Below are 17,500 nucleotides of genomic sequence, written 5' to 3'. Positions count from 1 at the left end.
GATTCAATTATTTAAAATGACAAAATCTAACAGGTGCCACCTGTAAGCACACCTGGAGTAGAGGTGCTGCAGCTGCCTTCCTGCAGATGAGAACTTACTCCCCAAACTCAGAATCCATCTTCACTGACTGGGAAAAGCTTAATCCATGGAAAAGGGGTGCAGACAAACTGCAGAAATGCAGATGTCAGAGCTGCCAGTGGCTCGCAGAGAGGCAACACTGCAGAGGTGACACCCCAAAGTCATCTCCAAGTGGGCTCAGGGGCACTGCTGCTCTCAGAGTGGTTTATTTTCACTCAGCAATGGGATAAAACAGTGTCTTACAGGGCACAGAGCTGTGCAGAAGACAGCAGATGCAACCACCCTTTGCTACTGAAATAAAAAACAAGTATCAGCACTTTTTTTTCAATCTTAATGATGCACGGGGATGCTGTGTTTAATCATCACACCTCACGAGGAGGAATCATTAAACACTTCAAAAAGAGCTTCTAAAAAAGACCAGTGTTCTACTTGATTGAAAAAAAGAAACCCAAACAAACCCTACATTCCCTTGTAGACATCTCAGCCAGAAATATTGGATCTTTCCCAAAATAAATGCTGGGGTTACAGAACTGGACCAGGAAAACCAGCAATGCCATGACGAGCTCAATGGACTTTGTGTGCTCCACTCAGGCAGCTCCAGAACCCAAACCAGACCAATCCAGATGCAGAAGTGAGGCACTTATTGGTGTTTAAAACACCCTTAATCCCTGACTTTAGAAATTTAACAACGTTGCTGCAAAGTGTTGTAAAAACAAACAATGAAACTTCACAAATCACAGCTAGTCACACGCCAGACTTCTTGCAATCCTGCTGATGAAATCCCCAAATTTCAAATGGACTTTGGGTATTACTATTACATCATGACATAAACAACAACAAAAAAACCCCCACACGTACATTCTGTTATTGAGTAAAAAAATTGCTTTCCGTTTTATTTTAAAAGAGCAGAACTGATAGATGAGCTGCTCCTACTCCTTCACTTTTTACTTGAATATTTTAAGCAATGGCCTACCAGCACACAAGTGTTTGTGCTTTTCATTTTTAGACAGAAAAGGTACGAAATGTTCATCTCCCAAGTAAATAATTTCTAGTAAAAAATGCTGCCCAATGGCATAAAACTAAGTATTAATAAAGCTGTTCAAGGAATGCATTTTAGTGCTATTGTTGAAAAATAGTTTTATACTCCGTAATACATTCATCTTTGCTTCAGAATGAGTATTTCATTATGTATTCATTTGAACTTAACATTACTTTGCTTACATGACAGCTACTAATGCTGTTCATTTTAAAATGTTTTATTCTCTGTTCAGCACTGTAGTTTTTCATCAATACCTCTAACAGTTATTTTCAATACCCACTTTAATCCACTGAGAAAATCAAAGTGTAGCATTCAATAACCAAATATTCCTTCATCTCAGCATCATGAAGTCTCCCAGACAAAACCATGAAACTTGACCAGGAACATAACAAAAACATTGTGGAGCAGTAGGGACTTATCTACCAACCACAACACTATTTATCTCCTCACAAAAATAAAACAGCTTTGATTTTTACAGAAAGCAAACATTCCCTGACCACCAGCTGTATTTTTCTGTTGTCATTTCACAGTGACATTACCATGACATCTTAAGAGACCTGGAGAAAGAATTGGTCATGCCATGGTGTGGCCACCAGAAAATACCAAAGAACAACTCAACTCCTGGCTTGTCTATAAATATTCAAAGGTTATTTTCTTCTAATTTCATCAATTGAATGCATTCTCCCCCAAACTAACAGCAGCCAGTCTTTCACGGACAACAGTCTGAAAGGCAAATAGAGCAAAAGTATTTCAATTTACTGACAGCAGCCCTACACAGCAAAACCCCCTGGAGTCCAGCTGCTAATCTCTACTTCCCCTCCTTGTAAAACGAGAAGTTCTGGTCCCTGGCAGCACACAGATGCAAGCAATTCCAACTATCACATGGCAAATTAAAGAGCATCACTGAGCTGAAGGGATCACAGGGAGCAATTCTCCCTCAAAGAATGGCCAGCAGGTTGTTTGGAGCACAGGAGAAAGTCATCAACAGCAATTTGGTTTTGCCGTGCCATGTGAGTTTACCCCTGCCCATTCTTTTTCAGGCAGAAAGGGAGGAGGGAAGGAGGTGAGGAAAACACGGAGGAATGGACAGGCTGAAGATTTTATTTGCTATTTGCAGCACATGAGCTGAACGTTTAAGTGTCACTGTATTAAATACATTTCAGGTGAGCATGCACACACACATTCCTCCTCCTCATTTTTAGAAATAAATCAAGTAATCTAATCCATCAGTGTACAGAGAGAGGTTTCTTAACACATCTGTTAATTACCACAATTCTAGTGAGTAGTCCCTAGTGCACACTCTTGCATGTTAGGGGGAAAAAATTAAGTTTAATTAAAGTAAAAAAAAAATTAAAATCTCTAAAGCTTAATATATAATTCAAAGCCTTGACTTTTCAACATTTAGCAGGGTATCCTGAGCAGGTTTTAATTTTGACTGAATAGCAGAAAATCCTGCTGGGTTCATTTCAGGCTGCAGGCATTTGATACTGCACTGACCTCGCAGTATTTACATTCCCCTTAGGAAAATCTGGCATGCAGTCCAACTGGGGAAGATCATGTCTAACACTCCTTGAGCTACCAGTGCTAGAAGCAAGCAGAGTAACAGTGAAAATAGTAGGGTGAACAATAAGGGCACGTATACAGAAATAAAATAAAAAGGAAGAGAAAGAGAAGGTCGAACAGCAGAAGAAGAGAAGAACTGAAGAGACAAAGAGCTGGAGACAGTTGTTTTTCTGATAGAAATAAATCCCTATTCTTTTTTTCCAAACCAGTGGTGCAGAGAGGCTTTTAGACTACTAAAAAACCAAATTACTTCAGCTCAAGGAAAATAAACTGATCAGAAGACTTGAAATATTTGCCTCTGATCAAAACAAATTAACAGCCGCCAACTGCAGCTTTGTCTGCATTGCATTTGATTTTTTGTTGTGGTTGACGTATCTATGTCAAATTCAGACAGAAAAAACCCCAAACCATAAAATCCTCCATAAACTTTGCTTTGACCATTCCCTCTACATCCTAACAGAGACACTTGGTGAACCCAGCTGTTAAATCAAATCCAAAACCCATTCACCTCCATTCATTACAATTCAGGTCCCTACTGCTGCAAAGAAATTAGGCAGGAATACAAGAGCCAATTTTCCACAAATTCTACTTCAATTTTTCTTAGACCCATTTTCAAACGAGTGAAACATTTTGTTTGTTCTTTACAGATTCACTTTGCCAGCAACATAATCTCCTGTATACCAGGCCTGGAGAAAGTGTATGAGACACACAGGCTCTGAAACAGTGCCAGATTCATTTCTTCACCTCCTTGAAAAAATAAATAAAAGCCTAAAGTTACCATAACGTCTTTTTAAACCCTGTTTACAATTGTGCAAGGCAGTTTCTCAACGAAAATAATAAAAGCATAAACTCTTGACCAAGTTAATTATTGCAATACTTGTCAAAAACGATGGTACCTTCAATCCTCATTAAAAGTTTGAGGAGTCTCTGTCTGCACTAATGACTTCAAAACAGCACCACTAAAAGTCAGAAAGAAAAAAACAACTCCATTACCGAGCAAAAGGCTTCCTCCCCCTCTTCTTTAAGAACTGATAATTCCAACTCCTCAGCCTGATGCAATCTTTGCTTAAATCATCGAGGGCTGTGAGACACAGCAAACCCCACTTAGAGCCTAACAGGGCAGCAGCACTTTAATCAACAGACTGCTTTCTACTTGTGTCTCACCTCTTTTCCAGCAACTAAATAGCAAGATTTTCAAGGAACTTACATATCAGAACTCGAAAGTGTTTTGAGGCAGCAAGCACCCAAACAAAAGATTCTAATGAACAGGATAAAACACTGGCATTTGAAATGCTGAATTTGATAGCACTTTTTGTTGTTTTGAACCGCAACATGAGCAATCAGAGGCACCAGAAATCCCGAATTTCTTGTTAGACAGGTTTGGCACTCTCACCTGAAGCTGGATGAAAACCACAGGGTGAGCTCGACTCTGAAGCACACTGCAAAGTGTCTGGCTTAGAATGCAAGAATAAGGAGCACTTCAGGAAAAGGTGCGGATTTTTATTATATTTTGAAAGTGAAGCAAAATGAAAATATTCCAAGTAAGAAACGTGGGAGTGGGTGGTCTGCACAAGAGGCATAAAGAACAATGTGTTCTGTATATGTGTGTGAGTATATATATATGTAAGGAATAAACACTAGTGGTAACAGGAAGACCAAAAGGATAAGCTTTCATTAAATTTGCATTTCAACAGATATCACTTTACCATACCATCAGGCATCACTCATCTAAATAATTCTAAAATGTCACCTTTTATGCTCTTTACTATGTACTGTGTAATATATTCAGCTAGAAAAGTAGGCAAATTTAATGGTTTTGTTGTCAGTTTATCTGCTCTTAAGAACAAAAAACTTTCCTTAAACCCTCCTCTTTGTGGCAATCACTACAGAGGAAGTTTAAATCTAGGAAACTTTTAAATTCAGTTTACAGGAAAAAACTCTTTCATTTAGTTATTGAATTGTCAGACAGACAGGAGTTGCAGATAAAGAAATACAAGGCTCAGTACAGAGGAAATAAAGCACCTTTGGCAGCAGTGTTGGCACAGTTCACACCCTGCTTCCTTCCAGCTTCATCCACAGCACTTCAAGGCAAGGTTGATGAAGAGACCTTGCAGATTGCAGGATTGTCAGCTCATTTTTACCTGGAGCTGAGCAAAAGGAGGGGCACAGGCAGGAGCCAAGGCTGCCTGGCAGGGATCAGGACATCCTGCCGCAGTGCCCAGTGATGGGAGTGGAACCAGGTAAGAAACCCCAACCCAGTGCTTTGCACAAACGCACAGCACAAGCCTCCCATTGCTGAGTGTAAATATTTAGGCTTCCAAACTCTTCCAATTCACAAAATCACAGAATCACCAGGTTGGAAGAGACCTTCAAGATCATCGAGTCCAACCCAGCCCCAACACCTCAACTGAACCCTGGCACCCAGTGCCACATCCAGGCTTTGTTCAACACACCCAGGGATGGTGACTCCACCACCTCCCTGGGTGGCCATTCCAGAACTTTATCACTCTTTCTGTAAAAAACTTTTTCCTAATATCCAACCTGTATTTCCCTTGGTGCAGCTTGAGGCTGAGTGCTCTGGTTCTGTCAGTTCCTGGAGAAAGAGCCCGAGCCCAGCTAAGCACAGGCACCTTCCAGGGGGTTGAAAGGTCTGAGTCCTATAATAAAGTCACCCCTGAGTCTCCTTTTCTCCAGGCTGACACCCCCAGCTCCCTCAGTGGTTCCTCACAGGGTTTGTGCTCCCAGCCCCTCTCCAGCCTCGCTGTCCCCTCTGGACCATGCTCAGGTGTCTCAATGTCCTTCCCAAACTGAGGGGCAGAGCTGGGCACAGCACTCGAGGTGTGCCCTCACCAGGGACAGGGCAGAGTGACCTCCCTGCTCCTGCTGGCCATTCATTGTAGGACAGGGCTCACATCCACCTCCTGTCTGACCTAGGGTAGCTTTAGTGACCTACTCCTCCAAAATTCACTGAAACAGGGATATCTTTAGGTTTCAATTAAACGAGTTTGAAATTTATTGATTCAAAAGTTAAATTATTTGAACTCTGCTGATAGAACAAAGAAGATGGAGCAATTAGCAGAAGCTGAAATGTTATTAATAAAAAAAAAAAAGAAATTAACATTTCTGTGCTTTAAAAACTGAAAATATTTCAATGTTTCAGACCAGGTAAGCAACTGATACCCACATCAAGCAGAGAAGATCTGAGTTTTTACCACAAGAGATTTCAGATCAGAACAGATGATATGAATATCTAATGAGGTTTAGCTTGCATCATTCTTCTGATTAAAATTCATCATTAAAATGAACACTTGCTCTTACGACATTGATTGCTCAAACATGTTTTCTTGTTTGCAACTTTCTTTTTCAACCTTTGCATCAAACCTTACAAAAGATTTCAACAACAGAGTTTTATATTCATCTAGAGGATTTTCCTTGTTCATCAAAAAATACAAAAGTAACCCTAAGAAATGGTGTGAACAACACCTAAAATCCACAACAAAACTCTCCCCCTCCAGTCTTAGCCATGAGGAAACCAAGTTCCCCTTTTAGGCATTCAAGTAAATCAGATTAAAAGGTTTTCTTCTTCACCATAAGCATTTCAGAGCACCATGTGTTTATTCTTGTGGCTCACAAAATTTTATTTCAAAGAGAGATTTCTGTCCTTTTCATAAGCCAAGTTCATTGAAAAATTTTAAAGATTATACATCACATGTTTTTACTCATCTCAAAAACAGATTCTCAGAAATGATAAATGTTACAGGCATTGGTCAGCAGCTGCATAATCTGCAGGATTTAATAAAAAATAGGGAATAAAAAAAAAACCAGAATGAGAGAATTTTGCTAGCAGCACAGCTCAGAACAAAATCCAAAGCTGTATTTTTGCAGGATTTGTGCAATTACAGTATCCTGCTTATTCAGTCAGTAGTAAACATGATAAAAGCTTCCAGGAAACACTGGAATGGAAAGATGGCATTTGAAATTAGAACTTTCACCAGGCATTTTGCTTTCAAACACCTTTTCTTACTAGGACCTCTCTTGCCTGGTCTGACACACTGAAACATTTCCAGTTAATAAAGCACAAAATTTGTTTTTAAAGCACTTGTTTCTATTAAACATGATTTCTAATAGATTTTGGAAGAAGAAAAAGCAGGGAGCCAATTTTAAAGGTTAGGTTGCTTGGCAATATACCTTTCCTTTCAAATAATTGTTCTTACTAAATCACAGTGGAGAAAGCCATGAAGAACTAACTTTGTGGAGCCTCCTGAATATGCAGAAGTCTTTTTAGTTGTTTATACAAAGCTTCAGCACAATCACAGGCCACATAGGCATTCAAAATACTGTCTTAAAAGCCTTTTTTTTTTTTCCCCTACCCCACAATTTCAAACAAGTATTCAATTCAAGTTTCATAGGTCTGGAGTAGAAAGACACAACTTCACAACCAAGCATACAGCCAGACCAGCACTGAAGCAGAGTTTCACTGGAGTGCCTCTGCTGTCAAGTTCCCACCCCCAAATTTCTGCTTCTGATGGTGGCTCCTCATGCAGCTCCTTCCCCCCCTCAACATCACTGTCAGAGAACCCCTTCCCCTCAACCAAATGCAGGAGAACTGAAAGGCATGGTTATCTCACACATCCCAAAGCAAAAAGGCAAGGGAGGAGGGAGAGAGAGGAGGGAAAGAGTTTAAATTTAGGTTTTTACTTACTGAAACACAGAAAAGAACACACATCCAGGCACCACACTGGCAGAAGTCCCAGCAGTCAGGGCTGTGGAGCTTGGCTTCCAGCAAGGATTTCTTTGCCTGAAGCTCCACAGGAGCCTTCTCTCCCTCTCACAGGAGCAAACTGAGGAGTGCTCTGCACTGCCAGCCCCAGTGTATCTCAGGTTTAATTCAAGTGTAATTCATTAGAATAGGAGCTGGGGTAACATAAACATGTGCAGGAAAAACAGGCTTGGTGCAACACCACAACAGACACCAGGTTTGATCAGCACACCAAAACTGTCAGACCACAGGGATAAAAAAAAAAGAAAGTGGGTGCAACTCCTTTAAAGCAAAAGCAGGACATAAAAGGCACCAGGTGGAATTTGGACCTGTGAAAGTTCTAACAAACAGAGGTGTATTGTATAACAATAGAGGTGAGGTGTTTCTGGAAGTGTCCCTCAGCTCCAGGTGCTGCAGGATATGGGTACCAAGATGGGGAAAAGAAAGAGAACCTGTGCAGCACCCAGACACAAGAGGAAGATGAAATACTGCTATGTGCCCCAAAATCATTCTCAAGGTTATTAATCATTCTCATTAATTATCTTTTTTTGCAAAGGGGGGCAGGGTTTGGGGAAAAAGAAGCACCACTTTTATTATTATAAAACATTGCAGCAACCACCTAGATGAAAGTTTTGACTGATGAGTGTTTCCTTTGCTTTTCGCCATCCTTCACATGTGAATACCAAAAATGAAAGACCATGTAAGAATTCACTTCACTGTAGTAAATGTAGAGTATATCCACTTTATCTCTATTAGTACTTAATCACCAAAAGAGACCAAAGCTAGGGAAAAGACCTTTCCACTTCAAAAACAAGGTTCTAAAGATGGAGGCTAATTTACTAATTTGGTCACAAATATCAAAAATTTTGAGTGTCTTCAATATCTTTCTCACGGACTTCAATATTTCATGTAACTACTTATGTACAGGTATTTTTGTGGTTTTAAATAATTATCCATTAATTCTTACAAGTGTTGAAAAACTTGGTAATGATTAAAAAAAAAAAAAATCAGTAAGCTCCCTCATGCTTTCAAGTCTTTCTCAGTGAAACTGAAGCATTGAAGGTATTGCCCAATTTAGAAACACACTTCAGGAAAGAGACAGCTCAAAATATCAACCACAGACGTCACAGGCAAAAAAGATCCTTAAGAAGCACAGCAATTCCTAACGCTCACATTTGATATTCCACCTCCCAGACTAACTCTGAAACAGGCTCCTTAGCCAGGGATAATGGGCCCTCCCAGACCTGCACACGAGTCAGACAACTTGTTTGTGCAGGGTGAACTTTTGCCACCCTTCCCTCTGGGAGAAATCCCATTAAGTTTGCTCCTAGGAAATCAGCTCCCACTCCTTTTCCTGACTGCTCCTTCCTGCCTGGTTGTCTCTCCCACCCCTTCAGCCTTCTCCTGCAGCCCAGTACTACCTACAGCCCTGTCCTTCCACATCCAACCCATCAGGAGCTGCTTTTTGGATGCAGTCCCACCTCTGCTCTGACCCACACCCATTTCTTCCTGCGCCTAGAATCCTTCCACCTCCACACCCAGCTCCAGCTCTGCGGTATTTTTGGTTCTTGGAATATTTCAGGGGAAGAAAGAAGCAAATGTTAAGACAGATAATAAATGTGCAGGCATTTCCCAAAAAAAAGTTTTCCTTATCTGAACAGCTTTGCTCACTACAAAAGGCACAGGGTAGCTGGTAGCAAAGTTCCAGTTCACCCATACACCATTATTTGACCTACAGGTCTCACCATGTAAGAAAAAGAACTAAGTTTATTCTTCATTTTAGTAAAATAAAGGTTAGAGGTAACAAGCAAAGAACTAAATTTCTGGGAGGAAATCTGCAATTCTTAGTCTTGGAGAAAAACAGTTTGATCTGCTGGTATTTTTCTCAAATTGCATTTTTCCTTTCAAGAAAGGGCTTTTCTGCAAACACCACCGGCTGTTCTTTGATTTTTCTGGAGAAAGTCTCAGCAGAATGGGAAAGGATCTTTAGAATGCACATAAAAGACAAAGGTTCAAACGAAAGCTGAATTCTCAATGAGCACAGGTTTATTTTAGTAAACAATAGAAACTCGGAGCTGAATGAGATCTTATCCCTTTTAATCACTTAATAAATTTTTCTTGCCTTCCCAATTTTCAAGCTGCGTGTCTACAATAAACAAACCTGCACTGGCAAAAAGTCTCTATAAAAGCACACAAAACCTCTATTTGATGCAACAGTGAACTCACCTTGGTTTTGCCAATACCTTGATTCAGCCAGCAACAGGCAAAGACTGTTCTGATGAACACAGGAAAAGGTAAACTTCAAGAGAAAACCCCAAAAATGAAACTTCAACCCTCTTAATTCTGTGAGTTTTTAAGAACTTTTGCAGTCAGCTTTTGTACTGACCAAAAAGTGTCAGTCCTACAGCAAAGTTAAGAAAAAGCAAATTTCAACATGCAAACTGCTTACCTAATAGTACTTCTGCAGAAACCAACCTAGGCAGAGTGATGCAAAAATCCAAATATCATCTTAGGATTGATTTTTAGAACAACCTTATTTCATAAATTAGTAATTTAAACAGCATAACCCTTGTTTGAAAACAAAATAAATTAAAAATTGAACATATATTTAGAACCACTGCAGTGAGAACCAAAAATGCAAGAGAAGTAAGCAAATGCCTGAGTTTAGACCATTGGGTCATTTTAACCACTGATAAGGGTTTCTCAAACACACGCATAAATGCACACACATTTGTGTCATTTTATGGTCCTAAAGATTATGAAGCCATCACAAAGTCCTAAAAACATCAATCTGGAAATTCTCAATGATCTCACCAGGTGAGGAGTCTGGGGCCCACGAGCAGGTGTATCTTCTCTACTGAGAAGTATCCTAATGGGATTTTCCTGTGGGCTCCTTTTCCTCAGGCACTCATAAATAACATAAATAACTTAAGCTTCCCATACTACTGCCCAGCTTAGGTGTGTTTCGGGGAGAAAGCCTTTAACTTTTCAGAGTGCACAATACACTCAGCACAAGTAACCAGTCCAGTGAAGGACCCTAAGAAGGACAATAGAAAAATGGCAAGCTTGCTGCTATTTTCAAGCCTCAGGAGTTTTGCTTCATAACACAGAAGATTCAATACTTAACTGAAAGTAACAAATGTTGTGATTGAATGTTATCAGTCCTACAGTCAAGGGCCCTACATTCTGGGTAAAAGTTTAGTTGTATAAATACCAAACCAAGCATTATTTCAGCAAAGTTTACTGCCAGAGTTCCACCAAGTGCCAATGAAGGGATGTCAGTGCACAGGTGTAATGTAAAGTAAATAAACCCAGATCTCCTCATCCTCAAAGAGACAAAACCCCTAAACAATGTAACCACTCCCGTACAAGGTATCCCAGCACTGCACATTTTTAAACTCCAAATAGTAAACGACACCTTTTGTCATTCGGGTTTACCAGAGGCGAGTGAGGAGGATGTGGGGAAATGATTCTGTCATTAGCAAATATTCTACTGCTCAAAAAAACCCAGAAAAAATAACATGCCAAAAAGGTCAAAGTCCTAGCTAGCATCAGCTTACTATGACAACCCTACACCAACAGAAAACCACAGTATGCAATGGGAACAACTCCTTATCTGTCCCTGTTTAAGTGTATCTTTCCACTTTAAAAGTAGAACAAATTCAATGCCACGGGAGAGAAAAAAAATGCGTAAAATAGTCACTGTTTGGTATTTACTTATTCTGAAACCGAGTGCACACGTCCCAAGAAAAATACAGTGTCCTTTAAAAAGAATCACATTTCAGTGCAGTCTGTATCCTGAGTCATTTGTTTGAAATGCCAGTGCAAGGAATGTTAAGATTTAGCTGACGATTATCTCCTCGACATTATCCCAATTTGATTATACAGTGTTTACTACATCAAAGCCAAAAAAAAGCACAGTAATAGATTCAGCAACACACCCACTTGGAGCACTGAAGACCTATTATTAAAGAACCAGAAGAATAATTTTCAAAAGGTTTTTATTTTCAAACACAGTCTAGCATAAGATCTTACCATAAAGGAAGGTTGTTAAACATTTCTATTCAACCCACATATTTGAAGCTGTGCCTCAGAAGTTAGGTCAAATTATTATTAAACTTGACTGCTCTTCTTGTCTAACTCTGACTGGACACAGGAATCCAACAGACAGGTTTCAGTGGCTGAAGCATCAAAAACATGACATTAACATTAATTTCCTTGTAACTCTGTAATTCATATGAAACATAAAATATGTTTCTTTCAGACCACAAACAAGCTTTCAATATTTATAGTTTTGACATGGTTTTATTACGCTGTAATTGACATAACAAACGCTAATATTCAGCAAATCAGTACACACAAATGAGCAGGTTATGGTTGAAAATCCACAGGTGGGGGTGCTCGCGTGGCAGGAGGTCACAACAGCGTGTGCTGTTTGCCCCTCATGCAGAAGTAGTTAAAATTCAGACGACCAGAATCACCATAATCAGCACACCACCCCGAGTTACACTGCCTAGGATTAGAAGATGGTGATTATAACGTTGTCACCCTGTCTACGTTAGCTCTCACATCCTCTCTAGCACCAGCAGGGCTGAATGTGAGACAGCTTTAAAAGGAGAAGCTATCACTGGGCAGGAATTCAAATTCAGCCCGAGACTCTACACAACAAACCAGTATTTAACTAAGGATGCCAAACTGGTCAGACCACGTGAACCTTTCAGCAGGCCTGACAGCACCATCCCTGCTATCCTCCTACATCTGTCAAATCCCAGAGAAAGGTTTGTGCAACGTGTTTTCAAAGACAGCACAACTTCCAAACACAAACGGAGCTATTTGGTGCTGGCTATCAGCAAAGCAATCAGCTCCGTGTGCATCCTCACAGTTATGGTAACACCTTGAACACAAGATCTTGGAAGGACAAGGGTACACAAACAACCCAGCACTCAGTAAGTCTGCCCAGAAGAGCTCTACAACAGCTGTTCACGCACTTGTTTATTCCAGGAGAACTGGAGTTGCTATTTTCCAGTTACTACAGCTGGCCAACACACTGTTCACAAGCTCATTCTACAAGAAAAGGTTCCATCTCAAACCCTAGAAGGATTTTTTTCACATTGTATACACACACAAACACAGCTTTCTTTAATTCTCACTTGTCTTCATTGAACAATCTGCACAGAACTCCAGAGGTAAAACTCTCAATGGATCCCTGTCCTCAGTCTGGTGGGTTTCTTGTCAATTGCTACTCAGAGCTCCTGCAATGGCAATTGCAAGAAAACAGAACAGAAAAACAAACATGCTGCTTATCAACAAACAATCTGCCCTCCTAGACAGGTCAGCGCCTATTCTGGGCACATTTTTAGGAGCATTATGCTTCAATATATGTTTTTAAATGTTTAGAACCAAATCAAACACACTCGTGGTAAAATAAACCATGAAAACACACACATAACATCCACCTTACACCGTCTACAATGCACCTTTGAGCCTTGTGCTCAACACTGCAACACAGAAAAAACCTACCTGCAGCCTATAAACTCTGTCTGTAACCTTCACTCATAAAAGTTATCACACTAATGACATTTTTAATTTAAAGACAGCAAACCAAAAAGTGCAATGAGCAAAAACTCCTGAATGAATTGAGAAAAGCCCATGAATTGTTAAACAGAAGAAAAATATGCAAATTAACCAAATATACATAGGTGCCACTTAAAAATTTTCCAGGTGAGGATGGTCTAACTATCTGGAGAGGAAAAGCCTGTAAGAAGTTTGGAGAGATCCAACCAATACACCCTCTGGACTTCTACACAAGAGCTTGATTTTCATGTCTCTCATCCAAAAAGACAATACACACAGCAAGGCTACCACAGTGAATGTGCTCCTCAAAATATATTAAAACCAGAACACAAAAAAATAATGGAAATCAATGCTAGAAGCAGAAGGTCTGCAAAGAAAATGGCCAAATTAAACCTTCAGCGTGGCTTCAAACCATGTGATTAGAGAACAGGGCTGAAATCAAGACTCTTCTGCCAGTGATGAAGTACGATCTTGCCTTTGGGAAAGCATCTATGGCACAAGAGGGTACACACACAAATGTCAAGCAAACAGACAAATTCCATGTTTTCTTGGCTTGCAAGGACATTTGTTGCTAGATGGTTGCATTCACAGCAGAAACTGCACTTGAATCTGCATCCTCAAACAGCTTTAATTAGCACAAACAGTCAAGAAATTGTTTCAGCTGTGCAGAATTGAGTAAACAAAGGATTACATACCCTATGACAAATTTAAATGCTCCTTTTGGATTTATAGCCCAACACTGATGTCCAGTATGGAAAGCACGCAGAATTACAGCAACATTTAGACAAGCTAATTGAAAATTACAGTATTGTGACAAACATTCAACTTACTTTACATAATATCTTGCACCTTCAAAAGTATAGGCTTCCTCCCAACCTGTGGGTAAGTCTGGAAAAGAAGCAGCAAAACACTCCAATTACCTTTTGAAATGAGAAATGATGCCAGCCATCCTGATCTACTCCCTAACACTAAGGTAGTTAAAATATCGTGTCTGACTCCTCATGTGAAAACCTTTAGTCCCAGAAACAAGGATTTCAGCATTGGCTCCCAAGACTGCCTAAGTGTGAATTCTGTAAGCCAAGAGAAGCTACACACCTGAAAACCTGATTGGGGTTTCTGGTTCTCAGATAGTAACAAGGATGGTTTATGTGTGCCCCTGTTTAAGGTTCCTTCCTCTGCCCAGCTGCTCAGGGTCATCACCAGATCTCCCTGCCTTGAACTTCAGCAGCATCAGCTCACCTGGCAGGCAGAGATCTGAGCAAAAATCCCTCTAGCTCAACTCCATGCAAGTCACAAGCTCCTTAGGAGGCACGATATCAACTGCACCACAGAGCATTAGCATTGTATTAGCATAATTCCACCACTGTTGTGACTAACAAGTGCTCCTGCAGTGTTTACAACTCTGTTGCATTTTACATGAAAATCATTTTCCATGTAAATCTAGTGGAGGATGTGGGTGCATCTCTTCCTTTCTATTACCACTCTTTGAGAGTCAGGAGTCCAGATATAAAAAAACCCCACATCACTAAAGGTCAAAATTTCAGTTTCCTGGTGTGATGGAAGCTCTGGAGATGCTGGGCACCTCCACCCTTAAAAGTCTGCCCCCATCAATAAAAACAATGATTGATATGTAGCGCTCTCCCATTGAATTATAAAAGCAAGAATGCATTTCCTAAAGAAAACAAGAATCAGGCTGGGTTATGCGGTGGTTTTTATCCTCCTCATTACTTATTTGCTCTGGCTGCTTTCTTTCTTCACTTCCATCTTCTGCGGAACAAAAATCAAGGTGTCTTTCGATAACGGCACGGGGCAAAGTACAGCAAACAGGAAGTGTCTCCAGCAGAAGTATTTATGGCTGCTCTAAGAACTTTGCAAAAAATACCCTTCCAATGCTGAATAGCTCCAAGAATAAAAAGCACTTCAAGCCATAATGGAGGACAAAGCTTTCCTCACCGTCTAGAACATGCCTCACAGAATTATTTAACAGAGAGCTTTACAATAATATACGTCTGCAAAAGAAGTGCCATTCACTCAAAAACTGTTTCTTAAGGGAAGACGCATTCTGAACATATTTTGACTAGGTTCCAGAACAACGGTCAGAGCAGAGGAAGAGATAAACCCCAGAATAATTCTGTTTGATTATATCTGTGTGTGGAGAGATTCATTAACATACACATGAATGAGGAAAACTACAGGAACAGATTTTGGTTTTAGACACTTCGGTATCTGATTGATGAACTATGGTCAGAGTATCCAAGGGCATACCTCAGCCTTGTGTTCAGAGACAAGTTTAATTTACCTGAGGATAACTCTGCTCTGTTACACACAATACTCCCTCAAAAGCAAACTGCATTTCCTTTAGAAGGCACTTAACAGCAGAAACAAATGAGACCCTCGGAAAATCACTGGGAAATCATCATCAGTCAACAGGGACAGTGGGAATAGTTTAAAAAAAATAATTAATACTCAGCTAATGCCGGTGTTGAACAAGAAAAGCACTTCACACACATCTGCCCCCATGCATACTGCTGTAGATGAAGGCCACTCTCTCAATCTGAGCACTGAGAGCAGGAGCAAGAGGAGCCTGATAGCAATCAGTAGTTCCATTTCCCAGCATTAAATGACTTCTTACAAACAACAGAACCTTCGCTGCAAACCAAACTGCAGGGTTCTAATAGCCAGAAACCTGTGGTTTTTAAACTATTCCCAACTCAAAAACAAAAACAAAAAAAAAAAAAAAAAAGAAGAAAAGTAAGGCTGCCCACAGTTTTCTAAAAGGCTGTTTTGGATTCCTTAATGCATAAGTATTAACCCAACATAAAAAGCAAATAATCTGATAGAGACCAATTCACTCGCAGATTATTTCCCCGTGATTATCCAAGTGCTTATATACATAAAAACAACTGCACGTATTACTACACTCCCTACACTCCACCACCTCCCAGTGGCATATGCAGCCTGTGTGCAGCTCCAGCAGCCAAGAGTTTGGCTCCGGGTCTCCGGAGTGTCTGCTGTAAATCCTCCTCCTCCAGCACCTCCTGCTGATACTTCTCCAGAGTGGAACAAACAGCAGAAGCAAAGACTTGATTCCACCCTCCTCCCTCCAAGTTATTTCTAATGTTTCAAGCCCCTTTTCCTCCTACCTATTCCACCTCTCTCAGTCACTTGGAAACCACACAGACTCCCAGCCTGGATGGAAGCGCAGGGAGAAGAAAGGGTTTCTAGGTGACTAGCGAAATCAGCCCCTACATTTCTAGTACACCTATCGTGGTTAAATCTAGGCACTGCTGGAAATAGAAATACGATGAGTGGTTTCGTGCTAAACTGGGGAAGGATGCTATGCAGGTGGATAAGCGGGGTAGCCAGCGAGGAGCACGGGAGGAACGAGGCGGTCTCTAATGGTAACTACAGCCTCGCAGGGGTGACACAAGGCGACGGAGGGAGAGCGGAGACAGATACATTGCACAGGCACAACTCGGGGGCAGGGGGAGAAGAAGCCGGCGAGCAGGCTGGCCGTGCAGGACCGCACGGCGGCCGCAGCGCTGCTCGCCCCGCGGGGAACAAGCGCGCCAGGCGCGGGCACAGCGCGACCGGGGCTCGTCCCGGGGGGCTGCGGCGGCTCCGCGGGGAGCCCGGGCTGAGCCCGCCCGGGGCAGCGGCGGGCGGGGGCGGCCGAGCCGGGGGCTCCGGGCAGGGCTCGGGGCAGGGCTCCGGGCAGGGTCCTACCTGCGCTGCGGCGGTGCCCGGTGATCACGGCCTCGCCGGTGAGCGGGTGCAGCCAGGTCGTGCTCTTCGCCTCTTCGCTGCGGGGACGGACACACGGACCGAGTCAGGCAGGCGCAGCCCCGCCGCCCCCTGCTCCCCCCCTCCTCTCCTCTCCTTCCCTTCCCCGCACGCCCCTCCCGGCCCGGCCCCGCTCCCCTCCTGGCCGGCCCCGCGCTCACTTGATGAAGAAGACGCGGCCGCCCTGGCTGATCCCGTAACTCCAGCTGCCGGGCAGCGCCCGCAGCCGCTCGGCGCTCAGCTCCGCCATGGCCGAGCCGCCGCAGCCGGGGAGAGAGCGCCGGGCAGAGCCGAGGGGAGCGCGGGCGGGGGGGCGGCGCGGGCACGAGCGGCGAGCGCGTCCCCGCCGCCGCCGCCGCCAACACCTTGGGGAGGGGAGGGCGCAGCGCCCGCCCCGCCCCGCCCCGCCGCGGGGGCGCGCGGGCCGCGGGGGCGCGCCCGGCCGGCGGAGGCGGGTTCCGGCGGGCCGTGAGGGAGGGAGCGCCGGGAGGCGGCCGGGGCCGTCCCGCGGGGACGGGGGCGGGATCCGATGTGCAGCGAGGGGCAGCGAGGGACGGACGGAGCGAGGCGGCCGCGCCCGGCGGGAGAGCGGCTCCGTGGTCGTTCGCACCGGCTACCAGATCGCTCGCCCCGGCCCCTCTCGTTCGCCCCGGCCCCTCTCGTTCGCCCCGGCCCCGCGATCGTTCGCCCCGCAGCGCTGCGAA

At 42.8% G+C, this 17,500-nt stretch overlaps 1 protein-coding gene across 21 annotated transcripts in view; it reads right to left on the bottom strand.

Moving 5' to 3' along the window:
* The window catches only part of PLEKHA5 (pleckstrin homology domain containing A5), a 164,741-nt gene extending 147,555 nt beyond the window's left edge, over positions 1-17,186 (bottom strand). For 18 of the 21 annotated variants that reach the window (XR_005259149.1, XM_038155338.1, XM_038155339.1 and 15 more), the window contains exons 1-3: positions 16,958-17,184; positions 16,740-16,816; positions 13,844-13,901 (exon numbers count right to left, since the gene is read on the bottom strand). Coding sequence is in view for 20 of the 21 variants with exons in the window: in XM_038155338.1 (XP_038011266.1) it covers positions 13,844-13,901; positions 16,740-16,816; positions 16,958-17,046 (224 nt within the window). In the remaining variant the exon portion in view is untranslated. Of the gene's footprint in view, positions 1-11,423; positions 12,692-13,843; positions 13,902-16,739; positions 16,817-16,957 lie in introns of those variants that run through there. The other 3 variants (XM_038155349.1, XM_038155350.1, XM_038155355.1) reach the window with 2 other exon arrangements.
* Between the last annotated feature and the right edge of the window lie 314 nt (positions 17,187-17,500).

The sequence above is a fragment of the Motacilla alba genome, chromosome 1A (assembly GCF_015832195.1).
Source record: "Motacilla alba alba isolate MOTALB_02 chromosome 1A, Motacilla_alba_V1.0_pri, whole genome shotgun sequence".
Lineage (NCBI taxonomy): Eukaryota > Metazoa > Chordata > Aves > Passeriformes > Motacillidae > Motacilla > Motacilla alba.
This window is presented reverse-complemented; position numbering and strand designations above follow the sequence as displayed.